Source organism: Podarcis melisellensis (assembly GCF_964234715.1).
Source record: "Podarcis melisellensis genome assembly, chromosome: 8".
Lineage (NCBI taxonomy): Eukaryota > Metazoa > Chordata > Lepidosauria > Squamata > Lacertidae > Podarcis > Podarcis melisellensis.
Genome location: NC_138540.1, coordinates 56,966,477 through 56,982,557, shown reverse-complemented (window position 1 = coordinate 56,982,557; position 16,081 = coordinate 56,966,477). Strand labels below are relative to the sequence as shown.

The 16,081-nt window shown below is 51.0% G+C and overlaps 1 protein-coding gene across 1 annotated transcript; it reads left to right on the top strand.

Moving 5' to 3' along the window:
* Window positions 1-552: 552 nt before the first annotated feature.
* Window positions 553-15,244, top strand: ZC3H12A (zinc finger CCCH-type containing 12A). The gene is made up of 6 exons (XM_081921153.1): window positions 553-709; window positions 1,410-1,970; window positions 10,884-11,023; window positions 11,917-12,151; window positions 12,671-12,777; window positions 12,987-15,244. Exons 2-6 carry the CDS (start codon window positions 1,423-1,425, stop codon window positions 13,952-13,954), a joined length of 1,998 nt encoding a protein of 665 aa, XP_081777279.1. The 5' UTR covers window positions 553-709; window positions 1,410-1,422; the 3' UTR covers window positions 13,955-15,244.
* The last annotated feature ends 837 nt before the right edge of the window (window positions 15,245-16,081 follow it).

The following is a 16,081-nucleotide window of genomic DNA, read 5'->3' as shown; positions in this document are numbered from 1 at the left end:
CTAAGTGTAGGTGCCTGCCATCACTAAGAGATTGATTTCTTACAAATGTCGAACAGGAATTATGTGGCGTCTTTAACAGCGTCAGATCGAAGCAGTCGAGTGGGCACATGTGGGGCAAGTTGATCTCACAGGCAAACTGGTCCCAAGTTGTTATGGGATTTATATACAAATAGCAACATTTTAAAGAGTTGCATCTTGTTTTGTTCTCGTGGTAAACAGCTTGGAGATTTTGTTTTGCTTTCACAATCAAGTGGTGTATAAAGTTTACAACCTAAGCAATGACCATTGCGACTCAGGCAGGCGTACTAGGCCCTCTCCCTCCGCACAACAACCCGGCGAGGTGAGCTACGCTCTCGACAGAGCCAGCAGCTGCGGCCGCCGCGGGAACCAGCTCGAGTCGCGCCCGCGACAGTGGCAGCTCCGCGCGGCGCAGCCAGGAGGCCATGGGTCCCCCGCGCGCCCTCGCTGCGCGTCGTCGGAGCTGGAGGCGGAGCCGGGGAGCCGGGACGGACCGGGGAGGAGGGCGGTTCAGGAAGCGGCAGCCGGCTCCTCCCCGCCTCGCCTTGCCTCTCGGCTGCCACCAGCCCGGCGCCCTATAAAGCACCAGCCACGGCCGGCCCCGCATCGGCCCCATGGAGGAGCGCGCGGGCCCCGCCGAGCTGGAGAGCGAGAAGGAGGGGAAGAAGCGGCGGCGGGGGCGAAGCGCCGGGTAGGGAGCCCGCTTGGCCGGGCGCGGAGGCGGCGCCCTCCACCCCTGGCCTGGCTATTGTTTTCTTTTCTTTTGGGGGGGGGGGCGGACAATCCAACTTCAAACGGGTGTCCCGCAGGGGCGATCCGGCTTTAAAAGGGTGTCCTGGAGCGGCGCCCCGGTGCGCTTCCTCGCCCCCACGGTGGTGTAAACGGGGCGCTTCCTGCCCCTCGCCCATCACCGCGGCGGCTGGTCTGGCCGGGGCTGCGTCAAGGTCACGAGCGCCAGCAGGTGACAGCGGAGGGGGTGGGGAGCGAGGCCGCGCCCTCGGCTTCCTTAGGCGGAGCAGGAGTTGAACTCTGCCCCCCGCGCGTCTCCGTTGGGGGCGAGGAGCGATCGGGGGCGACTCCCCCCCCCCACACACACACACTTTCCGCTCAATCCTCCTTGTAGAGTCACCGAGGCGGGGCGGAAGTGGCGAGTTCCTGGGTCCAGGTGGGGCAGCCCTGGCTGGAGGTGCCTCCTGGATCGAGGTTAGGGAAAGCACATGACTGGGAAGTGGGCGAGATTCTTTAGTGGGGCTCTGCTGCCTGTTTCTGTCCCATGGAGCCTCCTGTACCCCACGCTTGAGTTGCGGCTAAGCAGTCAGGAGTGCTCCAGCCTGGATCTCGGACTCCCTCCTGAAGTCTGGCTGTAACAGCTGCTCTCTTTTCCTTTGCAGCTCTGGCATGTGAATGAGGAACAGATTCTGCCCAGAGGAGAAAAGGATGAACTTAGGCGGCCTTTCCACCGCCCCTCAGGGTGGCTTTGCCCACTGGCCTGAGCCTCTGCCCTTAGCTAAGTGCCTTGGTGGCAGTGGGCAGGAGGAGCCTGAGGGGAGCTCCATGCAGGAGAGTGGCTACCTGAGCCTGAAGGGCCCAAGCCCAGAGGAGTCTGACGCAGACCTGGAGTCGTGGAGCTCCTTGGAGCAGGACACCACCGAAATGCAGATGAAGGTGGACTTCTTCCGCAAGCTGGGCTACTCCTCGGAGCAGATCCTGGCCGTCCTCCACAAGCACGGCCTGAACGCTGACACCAACACGGTCCTCGGGGAGCTGGTCAAGCATGGGATGGCCACGGGGGAGAGGGACCCTGCTGAGGCGCCCCAGGATGCCCCCGAGGCACCACTGGTCCCACGAGGGGGTGCAGCAAACCAGAGCCCCACCCGTGCCACACCTCTGGAGGGAAAGGACGGAGAGAACTTGCGTCCCATCGTCATTGACGGGAGCAACGTGGCCATGAGGTAGGGCCTTGTCTGTGGTGGCTCGTTCCCTCCCATGTGGGAGGTGCTTGCTGGGACTGTGGCGCCTGCCTTGCAGGGGGTTGGACTAGATGGCCCTTTGGGTCCCTTCCAGTTCTATGATCCTATAAGCAGAGAGTGACACCTTAAATGCCCAACCTGGCTGTTCTTTTTAAGCCCAGATGTCAATATTCTAGGGAGCGGCCTAGTTCTTTGCCTATCCTCTCCATCTCTGTGTACTTTCCCTCTGTAGTGGTTTCATGACTGACTCGTGGGGCGTTGACAGAGCTTGATGTCACATGGCTCTGAAAAGCAGGGTGGTTGTTGGGTTTTTTCACGCTGTCAAGTTCCTTCCTGTGCCTGAGGAAAGTGGGCAGACCTCTCCTTCTGACCATGAAGAGGATCTTCTGTGCGGTGATGGGGCAAGAGTTGTTATTGTGGCGCTTGGAACTGGTGGGAGGGGGCAGAGGTTCTGACCTGCTCCTCTTCCAGCCTCCAGCCATATGAAAGGCCTCAGGCGCAAGGGAGATTGCTCAGGACCTGTGTTGCACAGCTGGCAAGCCATGCTCTGCTGTTTTGCAAGAAATAAGCCGCTTGAGAACCAACACGTCCACCTCCTTAAGCAAGGGGAGGGCCTCGTGCTACAAGTTTGTATGTTTTTGTTCCTCTCACTGTGGGCAGGATCCTCTGCCTTGCTGGGAGGGAAAGGCCTGTGTTTGTGTGTCCTGTTTTGTCCAGAGGGCAAGATCCTGCCCTGTGTAGATATGGTGGTCTTATATTTATGTTCTTCTTGTCAGCTGAGGTGGTCTCCCCAGTTTGACAATAAAATCCAGGCAAAATTTACAATGGGGATCTGATGTGTTGTGGTGTGGTGCATGGTTATTGTATCATATCTTGTCCCCTGACAGTGGGTGATACAATCCAGGGGTCTCTGCTCCTGAGGGATGGGGCGGAAGCAGCTGCAGATGGGGAGTGGAGAGGAACTGATGGCAAAGATGTCAGCCTCCTGAAACAGCAACCCTTCCACTGAGAGGAGAGTTACCTAACTTTTTTTAACATTAAGTTTCAAGCCCAGGAATCTGCCTGGCAAGTTAATTTTACTCCAGGGTTAAAAGAGGTGGTGGCAGCATACAGGTTGCTTGTTCCTGCTTTCACAGACAAGTTGGAACACTGATTTCTGGATTTCTATGACGGAATTATGCTTGTAAGGAAGCATCTGACCAAGCAGGTTCCCTGCTCTAGAGTGATCATTTCTCTCTTGTGGTTGTTGCTCATCTAAGAGCTGTGATTTGATTTGATTTGATTTGATTTGATTTCAAAGGGGTGCAGCAGGCGGAGGGGGGTTGCTTCTCAGGTGGAAGAGGCAGCAACTGTGGGTAGGAAGGCCAGTTTCCCCCTGCAGGAGTTCTGGGCATGTCTTGGGGTAGATTTGACCTTGCTAGTTTGCTTGTTTTAACCCACCCACCCCGCCTACAACCTTCCAGTTAATAAGAGAGCATAAAACTACCCTTTGTGCTGATTCATAAGTTTCCAGGACCCAGAATGTACCTGCCCCTTTCCCAGAAGCACCTCAGGGCCACTGCGGAGAGGGCCTGGATGTAGCCCCTCTCTTGAAGGCACCCTGAGCAAAAGAATCCTAAAACCTTTATTTGCGCCAGCACTCCTTCCTGGAGTCTGCCTGTGGCCAGGAAAAACAGAATGAGAATAATGTGGGGAGTGCCTTTTTGAATAAATTATAAGCTGAGTGTATTCCCTTTACTTGATACCCAAAGTGTCCCCCCCCTCAACTGTGGAATTTGGGGAAGCAACTCCCAAGTTACTGGCTGTAGCTTGTTGACAGATTTAAGCACTTGCCAGTCATTTAAGAAGTTAAGCGGTGGCAAACTCTCATGTTCCTGCCAATGGGAGAAAACCTTTTTCTCGATTGCTTATGAGCTGGTGCTCTTTGGTTTTGAAAGCCACGATTCTGGAATGCCAAATTCTGTGTGATTGATTCTGGAGTACCCTTGTAGCAGAGAATATACAGTGGTACCTCTGGATGTGAACGGGATCTGTTCCGGAGCCCCGTTCGCATCCTGAAGCGAATGCAACCCGCATCTGCACTGGACGTGATTCACCGCTTCCGCATATGCACGTGACGTCATTTTGAGCGTCTGCACGAGCGGCGAAACCCGGAAGTAACGCATTCCGTTACTTCCAGGTCGCCGCGGAGCACAACCTGAAAACGCTCAACCTAAAGCTACTTCAACCCGAGGTATGACTGTACACAGTTCATGCTGGATGTTCTCTGAATTTGGAGAAGTCTCCCAGGAAAACAATGCTGATTTGAGAGTTAGCTGCTAGAACGGGGACATCCCTGCAGCACTTCAAGGGTAGAGAGCTTTTCCTCACCTGGCCTAGTGAGGTTGAGAGCCTGTCACAAGTTCTAACATTGGTCAGGGTAGTGGAGGTGAGAATGGCATCTTAATTCATTCTGGGATCATAGTGTGTCCGCCCCCCCCCCACACCCCAGTAGGCAGCTGCACAGCATCCTTACTGTAGTGTTCAGATACCCCCTGCCCCCTTTGCCCCAAGGCAGTGGTGGTGTTAGGAACTTGGCATAGTTAAACTGTGGAACTCGCTCCTTCAGGAGAAAGTGATGTCCACCAACCCAGATGGCTTTAAAAGAGAATTAGACAAATTCCTGGAGGAGAGGGCTGCTAGCCATGATGTCTGTGCTCTGCCTCCACAGCTGGAGACAGCCATGGTTCTGATTCCCGGTTGCTGGAAACCACAGGAGGGGGAGAGGGTTATTGCACTCGGGTCCTGCTTGCTGGTTCCCCATTAGGGCATCTGGTCAGCTGCTGTCAGACTAGATTGGCCACTGGCCTGATCCAGTAAGGGCCTGTTTTCTTTTTTTATGGTGGAAATGGGCAAACAGCAGTTGCTATCCTCATTTGCTCCTTGATCACAGTTAAGGTTTCAGGGTTTTTTACTGCCTGCCTCCTGTCCATCAGACCCTCCTAAAGGAGCAGGGTGGAGGGGGATACAAGTCCTACACAAGTGTGCTGTTAATTTGTTTTGTTTCTAAGGTTTGTTGGTTTTCTGCCTTGCTATTTTTATATAAACAAGCAGCCACCAGGACCCAGGAAGAGCAGGGCAGTTTCAGAGCCAGCTTCCTGTTCAGAGTGGAATGACGAACTGCTGTGTTCGTTCTTGATTCACCCTCCCCTGGATAATACTCAAGGCAACTATATGCAAATCTCAGAGGGGTGAGTGGAGGAGAATTGGCCTCCACTTCCTTCTAAGGGAATTTTTCACAGTTGTTGCCACATCAGATGAGTCTGCTGAGCTCCTTCGCAAGCCGTTCCACATGAGGCTTCTAGGAAACAGCATGCAAATTTTCTCCAGCAGCTGCAATAAGGAGAAGAGGGTTTGGTAGTTGGTTGCTCTTAGATCCTCAAGAAAGTTTCAGTTTTACTTGTGGGATTTGCTTCCCATAATACTGTTTCGTATTTTAATATTGACTCTCTCTTTCTCTCTACTGTCAACTTTCAGGAAGGTTTAGTATCAAAGGGTTTGGAGGAGGTGAGAGGGAGCCCCTGGAAAGTTGACATTTCTCCTGATTAGATAGATGGATGGATATTTTTATAAGATTTTGTTAAAGCTATTTCATAATACAATGATATTTTAGAAACCTAATCTAACTAAAAACAAAAACAGAGGAAGAGAAAAGATAATGCGGAGTCCTCTCTCAAAGGCAGCTCTTGTTGTTCACAGAAAGTGGTAGACCTTCCCAGCTCCCACCTGGGAGCTTTCCTTTATACCCCCTGCCTCTCACCCTGGGAGATCTTCCCTTCCCTGCCTCTCACTCATGGTTCTTCTACCAGCCAGCCACCACCTTCATGTGTGCTTAATCCTTGGACCCCAATAATGACCCAGAGCAGAGGGCACCAAAGAGAAAGAGAGAATTAAAAGGACTTTCTATTTTCTGTCTGTCAGTTACATAAAAGAAATTATTCAAAACATTCGCTCTAGGATGATATCCAACTGGATGGTTTTGAAAGAGGATTAGACAAATTCATGGGGAGAGAGGGCTCTTGATGGCTCCTTGCCGTGATGGCTGAGGCCACAGCTGGACTCCGCACTGCTTCTGATTCCCAGTTGCTGGACACTGCAGGAAGGGAAAGTGCTCTTGTGCTTGAATCCTGCTTGCAGGTTTCCCTTTGGGGCACCTGTTTGGCCACTGAGAGCAGGATGCTGGACTAGATAGAACATTGGCCTGGTCCACCAGGCTCTTCTTATGTTCTTAATGTTGCTTTTCCTCCTCTACCATTAGAGCAGGCATAGGCAAACTCGGCCGTCCAGATGTTTTGGGACTACAATTCCCATCATCCCTGACAACTGGTCCTGTTAGCTAGGGATTACGAGAGTTGTAGTCCCAAAACATCTGGAGGGTCGATTTTGCCTATGCCTGCATTAGAGCACCTTGCACTGAGGGATTATCCACACTTACCTTTCCTCTGTGTTTTACAGGCACAGTCCAAGCTTTATAGCTCCATGTCCAAGCATCATCTATCCATACAGGGGTGCCAAGTAGGTCATCTCCCAAACCAACCCTTGTGGGTGGGGGCGTGGTATTTGCAGAAAGAGATTTGCCAACCATTTGCATAAGCTAAAAGGTTTGTCTTATGATGTAAAGTAGGATGTGGAAAATTAACTCCTTCCAATATTGACAGCTTCAGCTTTTTAAGTGAGAATGAAGTTGAGAGGTCCCCCTCAAATAAACCTCCCAAAATGCCACATTAAACCCGTGTGAATACACTTGGGGAATATCTAAAGGAATACTACAAAGCACATGAATTATCTGTGGCAAAATATTCAATTCAAGCATATTAACTTTATCCCAAATACTAAGTCTAAGCCCACCTTTCCAAATCAAGAGATATCTCTGTCATCAGTCTGTTTAAATTCAGTTTAATTAATTGAGAAATATGTCTAGGATCCAAAATACTGAAATATGTTACCTCTGGGTACCAACAAAATTGCCAGTTAGTCACATAAACCAGATAACTAAATAGTGGCATGAATTTGGATTTTAAATAATTCATTGTATAGGCAGAAATTAGGCAAAAGATTTATAGATTTTATTAGTTTATGTAGACTATTGGAGTCTGCTAATAATAAATACTGTAATAATCAGTCATCTGCATACATAGCTGCTTTAAATTCCAGTTTTTTCATGCACCAAACCAGGAGTGTCTTACCTGTTCTGGCAAATTGCACACCCTAATGGCACTAACCATGAATATAACGGGTGAAATAGATTAGCCCTGCCTTGTAGCCCTCTCTATACCAAACTCACTCAGATGAATTCCGTTTGTCGAGTCCACCTGAGGAGAGAGAGGTGTAAGATTCTACTCCCAATTCATAGATTCTTGTGGAAACGCACATTTTTTTCAAAGTTACAGAAATAAACTACCAATGTATTTTATCAAACACTTTTCCAGCATCAGGAAAAATAGTTCCAGCCCATCAGTTCTTTTTTTTTTTAAAGAAACAAAGATTTGCTACCAGCTTAAATCATCTGTTCCCTGCCTTTGACAAATAAAGTCCGCCTGATCTAGCTATACAAACAGCCTAAAATCTGTTAGCAAGGATTTCTGTTAATACCTTGGCATCTACATTCATTAAGGAGATTGGCCTATAATATGCACAGCCAATGTGGTCTTTAATGGGCTTGGGAATAACAGAGATGTGAGCATCATATAGTGAAGATGGGCTAGGTACCCGATTCAGAAGCATACTGTGGTGTGTAGTATGTTAGTGTGGTACAGTGTGGTGTAGTGGTTAGTGTGTTGGACTAGGACTTGGGAGACCAGAGTTCGAATCCCCACTCAGCCATGAAGCTCACCAGGTGGCCTTGGGCCAGTCACTGCCTCTCAGCCTCACCTACCTCACAGAGTTGTGGGGATTAAGTGAGGAGGGGGAGGACAATGTACATGTCACCTTGAGCTCCTTGGAGAAAATATTATTATTATTATTATTACTATTATTATTATTATTATTATTATTATTATATAACACCCTATACCCGCAGGTTTCAGGGCAGTTACAACATAAAATCACAATATAAAAACACGAAATACATTATAGAAATAAAAACAAAAACAACCCAATAACACACACTCCACACATTTTAAAAGGCCTGGTTAAAAAGGAATGTTTTTGCCCGGTGCCTAAAGGTGTGTAATGAAGGCACCAGCCGAACCTCCCTGGGGAGAGCATCCTACAAATGAGGATATAAACACAATAAATAAATAAATTTTCTGAGGTAAGGGGACAGGTGACTTGGTCACAGGCAGGCGCTGGTCTCTCTGCAAGCAGAATCGTCTTTGCATGGCAAGAAAGGGAGGGAAATGAACTGGTTTTTTGAAAGCAATTATCTCCATTGACCGCTTGCATGATGTGGGGGTTGGTGTTTGGATTAGTTGAGCTCCTTCCAAGGGCTGATGGGCTTTACCTGCCTGTAGAAATAGGATCCACCTGTTCATTGGGCAGGGCTTGATTTCAGTGCTAAGGACCTCTTCCGATGCTCTGAGGGAGCTTTTCAGTTGTGGCCCCTTAACTGTAGAACACTTTCTCCAAAGTGACCTGCCTGGCATTTGGAGGGGGTCTTTTTGTTGCCAGACGTCATTCTCCCAGGCTTGGGGCCCCTTCAGGCTTAGAAATTCTTATAGATATTACATTGCATTCTATCATTACATCATTGTGTCTGAAGCTCTATTTCGCGAACTCCCCAGAGAACCTGCAGGAAGGAAGCCAGCCGATAAACAAGCGCTGCCGGTCCTTCCTTGAGCCCTTTTGGAAAAGGGGCCCTGAAGCCAAAAGAGCATCCTGTCTGCCCTGTGGCTACGGAGACCTTGGAACCACCAGGGGTACCCAGGGCAGGTGTGGCTTCCTGAGGTTCCTCCTCTCTCTTGCTTTGGAAAGGCCAGCTTCTAGAAACTATGATCATAACAGGAAGCTCTGGGAAAGACATCAGCGCCCCATGAAAGTTTAAGACACTCTCTTAATAGAAAGTCATATTTTCTTCCCATCAGGAATTCTGTCAAGGATTTGTTTAGCTGTGATTATTTCTACGTTGCAAGGGGTTGGACAAGATGACCCTTGGGGTCCCTTCCAAACCTGTGATTCTATGATCATCCCCACCTGGCCCCTAATTTAAATCTTTTGGGGTGTGGGTGATCAAAAAACTATGGGAACATTTCTTTCTGCCAGAAGGAATTAACATATTCAGCCTATGCAAATATTACTTGCATTATGCGGGTCTTTGTGGGGGAGCATTTCTCAGCTTCGCTGCTGTTGGGTCCTTTTTTCCTTCCTGCTTGGCACACGTGCTAATTGCACAAAGGCCTTGGACAGGAAGTGGATTTCACCCTCTGATGAAACTGCCCAGGGAACGTAAGCTGGTGGCGCTGGACTGTTGCCCAGAGAGGAGCATCTGACCTGCCTGCTTCTTGTGGGAGAGGCTGGGATCTGGAAGCTCTGCCCCCTCCATGTCAGAGTTGTGGGCGGGGAAGAGGTTTGCCGGATGCAGTGACTCCCAAAGGGAAGCAGTTGTGCTCTGTGCATGCCGAAGGGGAGACCGCCGTTTACTCGTTTGGCAGGGATTGAGCCTTCCTGGCATTCAAAGCTACTTTCCTTGGCTTAGGTGGGGTTAGAAAACTTTGCACTGTGTCGATGTGCATGTCCTTGAACCCCCAGCTGGAAAGATCGGCGTTGGGAAGGACAGATTCCTCTCCCAACTCCCCCTTTCCACTTCCTCTTGGAAAAGGTACTTTGTTGGTGAGAAAAGTCTGCCCTGTGTTACCAAGGCTAGTTGCTGCAGGAGCTCAGTGGTATCCACTGCATACCTCAACTTATCAGCGATGATGTTGTACATTAACCCGGAGACTGTTTCCAGAGAGCTAATTTGAGCAGGAAGAGAACCAAAGGGATTGGGAGGGGGGAGGCTGATGCAAGTGGCAAAAGGGCAGAGCAGGCAGTGAAGGGCACGCTGAGGATGAGATCCAGGGCTCGCAATGTAAAAGTGCTTTAACAGACCTCTCCCACTCAAAAGAGCAGGCTGTTAATGGCTGCTAGTCAGGATAGCTATGTTCTGCCCCCACAGTCAAGAGGGCAGCAATGCTTCTGAATACCAGCTGCTAGAAACCCAGGAGGGGACGGTGCTCTCATGCTTGAATCCTGCTTCCAATTTTCCCATGATGGGTATCTGGTTGGCCAGTGCGAGAAGATGATGCTGCATTACTTGGGCCATTAGCCTGATCAGGCAGACTTTTCTTGTGATAAAGCACACATAAAAACATATTTTCAGAGGAGCTGTTTTTCAAAAGAATAAGATTTATTTATTTTTGTTTCGCATTGTTTTGTGTATCTGTATCATTTATAAACCATGATGGCAGAGAGGGCTATCGAGGGCCACTAACCATGATGGCTATGTTCTGCCTTCAGAAGCAGCAATGAATCCCAGTTGTTGGAAACCACAGGAAGGGCTCTTGCACCTGGGTCCTTTAGCGGGTTTTCCGCAGGCATCTGGCCGGCCATTGTGAGAACAGGATACTGGCCTAGATGAGCATTTGGCCTGATCCAGCTAGCTCTTCTTACGGGTTGTTGGACTGGCTGGCAGGGCTGAATTCAACATTTAACATAAGGAATATTCGCTCCAATAATGAGGTCAAGGGGCATCCCAGTGGTGTGGGGAAGGATGGCGGCGGTGGCATGGTGTTCAGCATCTCCTTGTGAGTTTTGGCTTCAAATAACAGCAGGGCACAGAGCTTGCCCAGTGGATCTCCTCTGAGGTTTCCTCTGCCTTCGTGACACACAGGTCACATGGGAACCTGAACACTGACCCTGTGAATCTTTGTATCTTTGCAGCCATGGGGACAAAGATGTCTTCTCCTGCCAGGGCATCTTTCTGGCGGTGAAGTGGTTCCTTGACCGAGGACACACAGACATCACTGTCTTTGTGCCATCCTGGAGGAAGGAGCAGCCGAGGCCTGACGTCCCAATCACAGGTATGTGTTGAGCACATGGCTTGAGGTAGCCAGGGGAGTGTCTGTTTTCATTTGACATTGAGCTGATGACTGGATGGGATAGATCATGGTTGACTCCTCTGCCTTGCCTACCCTCCACCCCACATACTTTGAAATGTCAGGCGAGGCTTGGCTGTCCCATCCAAATAGTCACCCCACTTTCCTCTTGGGTTGCCCTGAATTGCCTCTACCTGACCAAAAGGATGCCAAGATGCATCAAGGTCAGAACTCCCCCTCCAGAAACACTCCAAAATCCCACTCTGAACATTTTCCTGAAGTGCTATCAGCTTTCCTTGCTATGGCAAGTTCTAATGGCAAAGTTTCAGAAAAGGTAAAGGAAAAGAAAGTCTTTCACACAGAACATCATTAAACTATGGAACTTGTTCTCCCAACCTCCTATGAGGGCTCTTGTGCTCCAGTCCTTCTTGTGAGCTCCCCCTTGGGGCTTCTGGTTGGCCACTGTGAGAGCAGGATGCCAGGCTAGATAGGCCATTGGCCTGATCCAGCAGGCTCACCATATGTTCTTACGTTAAAGGTTCGTGACTGTGGACATTTCATCTCTAAGACTTGCTTTAATTTGGGTTCTCACTTGCATGTTCAAGTCAAACAAATCTGTAGGGTGTGATATGGCATCTGAGTGAGAGAGAGAAAGAGGGAAAGCTCTCATTTGGGTAGGGATGGAACAAAATTGCTTGGGGGTGTGAGCAGCAGGCAGTGTTACCTAGGTCAGGCTGCGTCTCTCAGTTTCCGGCTCTAGAGAGTTGGCCTCCCCCAGCCTCCTGCCAGCTTGGCTTGCTCACGAATTGTTCTGCAAATGCCTGGCCCTTCCAAGAGCTGTCTTGGGCAGAGGGTGACCTTGGTGTGTCCTGTTGCAGACCAGCACATCCTCCGCGAGCTTGAGGAGAAGAGGATCCTTGTCTTCACGCCTTCCCGGCGCGTGGGGGGCAAGCGGGTGGTCTGCTACGACGACCGCTTCATCGTGAAGCTGGCCTACGAGTCGGACGGCATTGTGGTCTCCAACGACGTCTACCGAGACCTGCAGGCGGAGCGGCCTGAGTGGAAGAAGTTCATTGAGAAGCGTCTGCTGATGTACTCGTTCGTCAATGACAAGTAGGTCCCTTGGGCGCTCGAGAAAATTGGACTGGGGGGAGAATGTGGCTGGACACAGAATGGGAGAGATTTGCTGAGGAACTCTTGGGGGGTCCAGCCTACATGGCTGCCAAAATAAGCTTTATTTGGGGCGAGGACAGCAGCATGCCTGGTGGGGCCTTGGAAGCTAGACTTGGTCAGTGGAAAATTGGGTCTGAAGGTGTGCTAGTGGCCAGGAGTAGGACTCCAGTGCCCTATTCATCTCCAGGGACAGCAGAACCAAAATACACTGCCCAATCCGTGCAAAAGGTTTGGGTGGGCATGGCAAGGAGCTGGGCTTTCTCAGTGATTACTCCTGGGCACAAGCCCGGGGGGGGGGCAGGGGAAACACCTCCCCGAAGAAGTTGGAACTACAACCCCTTTTTTTCTTTTCAGGGGCCATTTGGGTTTTCTGTCTGTCGCTGGCTATGGTGGGAGGGGGAGAATCATGGCCTCTGGGAACGGCTGCTCTTGACCAGGGTGTGTGCTGCCTGCCTCCAGGTTCATGCTTCCCGATGATCCGCTTGGGCGTCATGGACCCAGCCTGGACAACTTTCTGAGGAAGAAGCCGGTGGTTCCTGAGCACAAGAAGCAGCAGTGCCCTTACGGTAAGGCTGGTTTATTTCCACTCTCCATTCACCCACCCCTGGCACCAAACTCTCTCCCTCTTTCTTTTTCTCTCTCTCTCTCTCTCTCTCTCTCTCTCTCTCTCTCTCTCTCTCTCTCTCTCTCTCTCTCTCTCTGGGCCAGAAGGGTTTTCCATTTTTCCTGTGGTACTTCTGCCCCACATTCAACCCCTTTTCCCTTCCCTTTTCAGGGAAGAAATGCACCTACGGCGTCAAGTGCAAGTTCTACCACCCGGAGCGCCTCAACCAGCTGCAGCGCTCCGTGGCCGACGAGCTCCGCGCCAACGCCAGGCTCTCCCCAACCAGGGGCGTGCCAACTTCCAAGGAGGAGAGGGGGAGCCGGCGGCCCTCCCAGGTGGAAGCCTTGGGCTCCCTGCCCCCCGAGAGTGAGAAGACCCCCTTTCAGAAGGCTTCCGTGGACAAGAAAAGCTCCACCCACAAAGCCAAGCACGGGGAAGGCCCCACACACCTCCTGCTCAAAGGGGCCCCTCATAAGAGCAGCGGCAGTGGCACCTACCGGCCTGCAGAGTGGTACCAGCCGCCGCCTCCTGCCTCTCCCCACATGGACTCCCTCTCCTACGTGTCTCAGGAGCAGTTTGACTCTGGCATTGGCTCCCTGGAGAGCCAGCTGTCCGAGATGTGGCCCAGCCCCCCTGGCAGCCATAGCTCTCACCCCCACCACTGCAGGGGGCAGAGGCCCACCTACCCGCACCGTCTGGGCCCTGAGTCAAATAGCTACAACTGCTACCAGCCCCAGGGCTACCACAAGTCCGTTGCGGGCTCAGGCACCGGCTTCATGCCCTACAACCCAGAGGTGCCTTCCTCCTCTGCCAGGGCCCTCCCTCCCTCCCTGCCTGGGTACAGCCTGCCTGCTGACTCAAGGGCTTCTCTGGGGCCCAAGTACTGGTCCGAGCCCTACCAGCCAACAGCCCCCAGGGAGGGGTTGAGGGGCCACCAGCTGCCCTACGACAAGGCCTCCTGCCAGTGGGCCGCAACAGACCACTTTGCCAAGGAGCGGGCCAACGTTCACACCCGCCTGTGCGGGATCTTCCACCCTCACCTGGTGGACGCGGTCATGAGCCGCTTCCCGCAGCTTCTCGACCCCCAGCAGCTCGCTGCCGAAATCCTCACTTACAAGTCCCAAAACCCCGGGGTGTGAGGTGGAGGGAAAGCAGTGGTTTGGCCCTGGAGGGAGGAAGTCCTCTCCTTGTATTGCAGGGGGTTGGGCTAGATGACCCATAGAGTCCCTTCCGACTTTTATAATTCTGTGATTCCCCTGGGAAGGTCCTTCCCAAACACTAGCTGAAGCTTTGAGGCCTGAATGGGCCAGTGAGCAATTAGGATGAGGAGGGACAACCTTTCCCTCCCCTTCAAGCATTTGTTCAGAGGCAAGGCTTGTTCTTCACATAAGAGCAATGGCACGTCCGGGCAAGGGTGAAGTTGGCAAAAGGGGATAACAGGCTCTCCCATAACATTGGTGTGATTTAAAAAAAACAAAAAACTTCTGACAACTGGAAGCCGTGAGAGCACTGCCTGTGCTCTGACTGCCCTCCTGCCTTCTCCCAGCTTTCAAAGGGCACCCACACTCCCCTGACCTCCAGAACTGTAGAAGGAGGCATCTCTAGATATGGGGTGGAGAGTTCAGGGCTCGCTACTCCTCTAGCGGCTCAGTCTTGGTGACTGGCAAGTCCGATATTAACGGTTATAGATACTTTCGGTAATGAATATATAGCAATTGCTCCTGGTTCCTGCTTATATATTTTTTAAAAAATAAAGTGTGTGATTCACTTGCAGGCCAGGAGCAGTTGATCTGTTGATGCATATTGTATCCCTCTGTATACGTTATGTATTCTTCCGTGTGGTCCTTCTAGTGGTTGACGCTGAAGCCATCCCAGGTGGCGGCTGGCAGAAGGGAGAGAGCAGAGCACAAGACCCCCTGCCCCATGAGTGGGTTTTTGGGGGGGATGGGGGTGCTGTGACCTGCTCCTTCCTTCTCCCACATGCCAAAGGGATAGGTCAGCCAGGCTAGCACCGTGTGCTGCAAGAGCCACCTGGACCCAGAAAACCCCGTATGCCTGGTTATATTATGATACATCACGGAACAGTGGTGTTTCATGTTAGTAAGCAAAATGCTTTTTAACTATTGTTTGTAATCTTATAACTTTGCACATTTTGTAAATTATGTGAGAGTTTGGTTTTTAATGGGATGGGATTCCTGGATGATGCTGGTTTTCCTTCCTTCTGAGGTCGCTGTCCCATAATTAGGAGTGGGCTGTTTTAAAGTGCATGGAACAGTAAAAACACTTTGGAATGTCTTGTGATCTTTCTTCGTCTTCCTTTTCCTCTTCCTCCTCTTCTTCCTCCTCCTCCTTCTTTTTTCTCTCTCTCTCTCTGAAGCAATAACAACCGATTGTGATGCACAAATAAAAAGCCCTGGTTGTTCACATCACTCTCGTCACCTTAATTTATTTGTTGCAATTGTATATCCCACTTTTCCTCCCAAGGGGCTGAAGGCGATATACGTGATTCTCCTCCCATTTTACCCTCACAGCAACCCTGTGAACTAGAAAGGCGGTGGCTGGTGGACGTTTACCCAGTGAGCTTCAATGCCAAGAGGGGATTTGAACCCTGGTCTCCCAGGTCCTGGTCCAACCCTCTAACCACTACACCACACTGGCTGTCAATGGTTGGAACCCACTGCTGCTGAAGCAAGGTGCCTTCAGGTAGAAGCAGGAGGGTGAGAGGCAATTTCTGTGGCACCCCTCCTGACACACCAATGCTGCCCCTAGGGCTTGTTTCCTCTGTCATGGAAGAGGGAAGGGTGTGGCTGAGAAATCCTGGACTCCTGCATCCCAAGCATGGTCCATGAAGCCCCTGTGAGACCAGTGTGTGTGTGTTTGTGCTGCAAGATGCTAAGAAAGACATTCTCTCCATTTCCACCCCAAACTCTAGCAGCAGCTCTCGAGTCATGAAATGGAGCCCTGCCTCTCCTGCTTCAACTTAAACCATGGAACTCACTCCCACTGGAGGCACTGAGGGCTGCCAACTTGGATGGCTTTAAAAGAGGAATGGGTAAATTCATGTAAGAGTGTCAGTGGCTACTAGCCATGATAGCTACGCTCTGCCCTCCACAATTGGAAGCAGCAATGCTTCTGAATCACAGTTGCTGGAAACCAGAAGAGGGAAGAGAGCTCTTGTGCTTGGGTTCTGCTTGTGAGCTTCCCATGGGTGCATCTGGTTGGCCACTGGGAGAACAGGATGCTGGACCAGATGGGCCATGGGCCTG